Genomic DNA, 2,207 nt, shown 5'->3' with positions numbered 1-2,207 from the left:
CCCCCCCCCCCCCCCAGTCCCCGGACTGGCGGCACTGGGGGCACTGGTGCGGGGGGCGGGGGCGGCTCCCGCCGTGCGGGGCGAGGCCCCCGGGGCGCCGCCGCCCCCCTCCCCGTGCCGGCGCTCCGCACAAAGGCCGGGGGGCCGCGGCCCCCGCACAAAAGGCGGCGGGAGCGGCCCCGCGGCGGGAGGCGCAGCCCAGCTCGGACCGGAACGCGGCCGCGGGCCCGTGAGTGCCGGGAGGGACGGGCCGGGACCGGGGGACAGCGGGGCGGGGGCGAGCGGAACCGGCCGGGGGGACACCGGGACACCGGCACCGGGCTGAGCCGCTCGGGGCTCTTCGGTTCCGCTCGGGGCCCTTCGGCTCCGCTCGGGGCCCTTCGGTTCCGCTCGGGGCCCTTCGGGTCGGCCCCGGGGACCGCTCGGGCCCTTTCAGTGCCGCTCGGGTCCCTTCGTTCCCTGTTCGGGTTCTTTCGGTACCGTTCGGGTCCTTTCGGGCCCGTTCGGCTCCGCTCGGGTCCGGTCCGGTCCGTGCCCCCGGCGCGGCCCCCCCCGTCAGCCAACCAGCCGGGCCGGGACGCACCACGTGACCCGGAGCCCAGACAAAGGGCCGCCGGGCTGACCCGCACCGGCCCGGCCGGGCCCGCGCGTTCCGGCTCCGCGCGTTCCGCCCCGGCTCTCCCCCGGTCTCCGCGGGTACGTGACCGGGGCCGGGGGGTCCCGAGGGGGGACCCCGAGAGGGTGACACGGGCCACGATGGGCCCGGGGGGTCCCGGGATGAGTACCGGGGGTCCCGGGATGGATCGCGGGGGGCCGTGTGCGGGACAGGCAGAGGGTGCGGGGGGGTCACGACCCCTGTGGGACGGGGCTGGGGGTCAGCGGGGGCTTGGGCAGGGGAACCCCCGAGGCCCCCCAGCCGGGCGGGGGGCGATGGCGGCTGCGGCCGGGGGGTGCCAGGCCCGTGTGAAGGGCTGGGGGGGGATCTGGGCAGCCCCAGGGCACCCCCCGTGTGCCGGGATACGGGGGGCGATGGCCCGACCCCCGCCCGTGTACCGGGGGTCCCGGGGGCGATGCTCTGACCCTCGCCCGGGTCCCGGGGGCGATGCTCTGACCTCCGCCCGGGTCCCGGGGGTCCCGGGGGCAATACTCTGACCCCCGCCCAGGTACCGGGGGTCCCGGGGGCGATGGCCCGACCCCCGCCCGGGTCCCGGTGGTCCCGGGGGCGATGCCCTGACCTGCCCCCCCCCGCAGGCGGAGAAGAAGGCGAAGGTGATCGCCGTGATGAACGTGGTGGAGGAGCCGGCGCGGGCCGAGGCGCAGAAGGAGGAGGAGGCGAGCCCCCCGCCCGCCCCCCAGCAGCCCACCGACCCCGCCTCGCCCAGCGTGGCCACCACCCCCGAGCCCGCGGTGGCCGACGCGGGCGACAAGAACACCTCCAAATCCGCCGACGACGAGCCCGAGTACGAGGTGAGGGCAGGGCCGGGCAGGGTGAGGAGGGGAGGCAGCGGGGCGCAGACCCCCCCGTGTGCCCCCCACCCCTGACCCCCCGCGTGTCCCCCCAGGACGGGCGCGGGTTCGGCATCGGGGAGCTGGTGTGGGGGAAGCTGCGCGGCTTCTCCTGGTGGCCCGGGCGCATCGTGTCCTGGTGGATGACGGGCCGGAGCCGCGCGGCCGAGGGCACCCGCTGGGTGATGTGGTTCGGGGACGGCAAGTTCTCGGTGGTAAGTGGCCACCCCCGGAGGAGCCCGGGGGGCGTGGGGGGCGGCGCGGTCCCCCCCTTCCCCGCGTGTCCCCCCCGCGTGTCCCCACGGCCGCATCCTGCCTGTCCCCAGGTGTGCGTGGAGAAGCTGCTCCCCCTGAGCTCCTTCGCCAGCGCCTTCCACCAGGCCACCTACAACAAACAGCCCATGTACCGCAAGGCCATCTACGAGGTGCTGCAGGTGAGCGGGGACAGCGGGGGGACACTGGGGGGCACTGGGGGGGCACCGGCCCCTGGCACTGCCAGGGTGGGGGGACACCAGCTCTCCGTCCGTGGGAGCAGCAGCTGCCTCCACACCCTGCCAGGACCTGGCCCTGTGACCCCTGGGGGTCTCCTAAAAGAGCGGGGGGGATCTGGGGGACCCCCAAAAGAGGTTTTAGGGCTGTCTGGGAACCACTTGTGCCAGCCAGGGGTGTGCAGGGGGCTGTTGGGGGGGGGGGGGGGGGTT

The 2,207-nt window shown here is 76.9% G+C and overlaps 1 protein-coding gene across 1 annotated transcript; it reads left to right on the top strand.

Moving 5' to 3' along the window:
• Positions 1-85: 85 nt before the first annotated feature.
• Positions 86-1,964, top strand: LOC113980753 (DNA (cytosine-5)-methyltransferase 3A-like; the record flags this gene model as incomplete). The annotated part of the gene is made up of 4 exons (XM_027707972.1): positions 86-229; positions 1,252-1,467; positions 1,563-1,721; positions 1,833-1,964. Coding segments are annotated over 4 exons (651 nt in total), but the record flags the coding sequence as incomplete, so codon positions are not given.
• Positions 1,965-2,207: the final 243 nt, after the last annotated feature.

The sequence above is a fragment of the Neopelma chrysocephalum genome, unplaced genomic scaffold (assembly GCF_003984885.1).
Source record: "Neopelma chrysocephalum unplaced genomic scaffold, ASM398488v2 Primary Assembly neopelma1_95120, whole genome shotgun sequence".
Classification (NCBI taxonomy): Eukaryota; Metazoa; Chordata; class Aves; order Passeriformes; family Pipridae; genus Neopelma; species Neopelma chrysocephalum.
The sequence above is the reverse complement of the archived record's forward strand: the minus strand, read 5'-3'. Positions and strand labels throughout refer to the sequence as shown.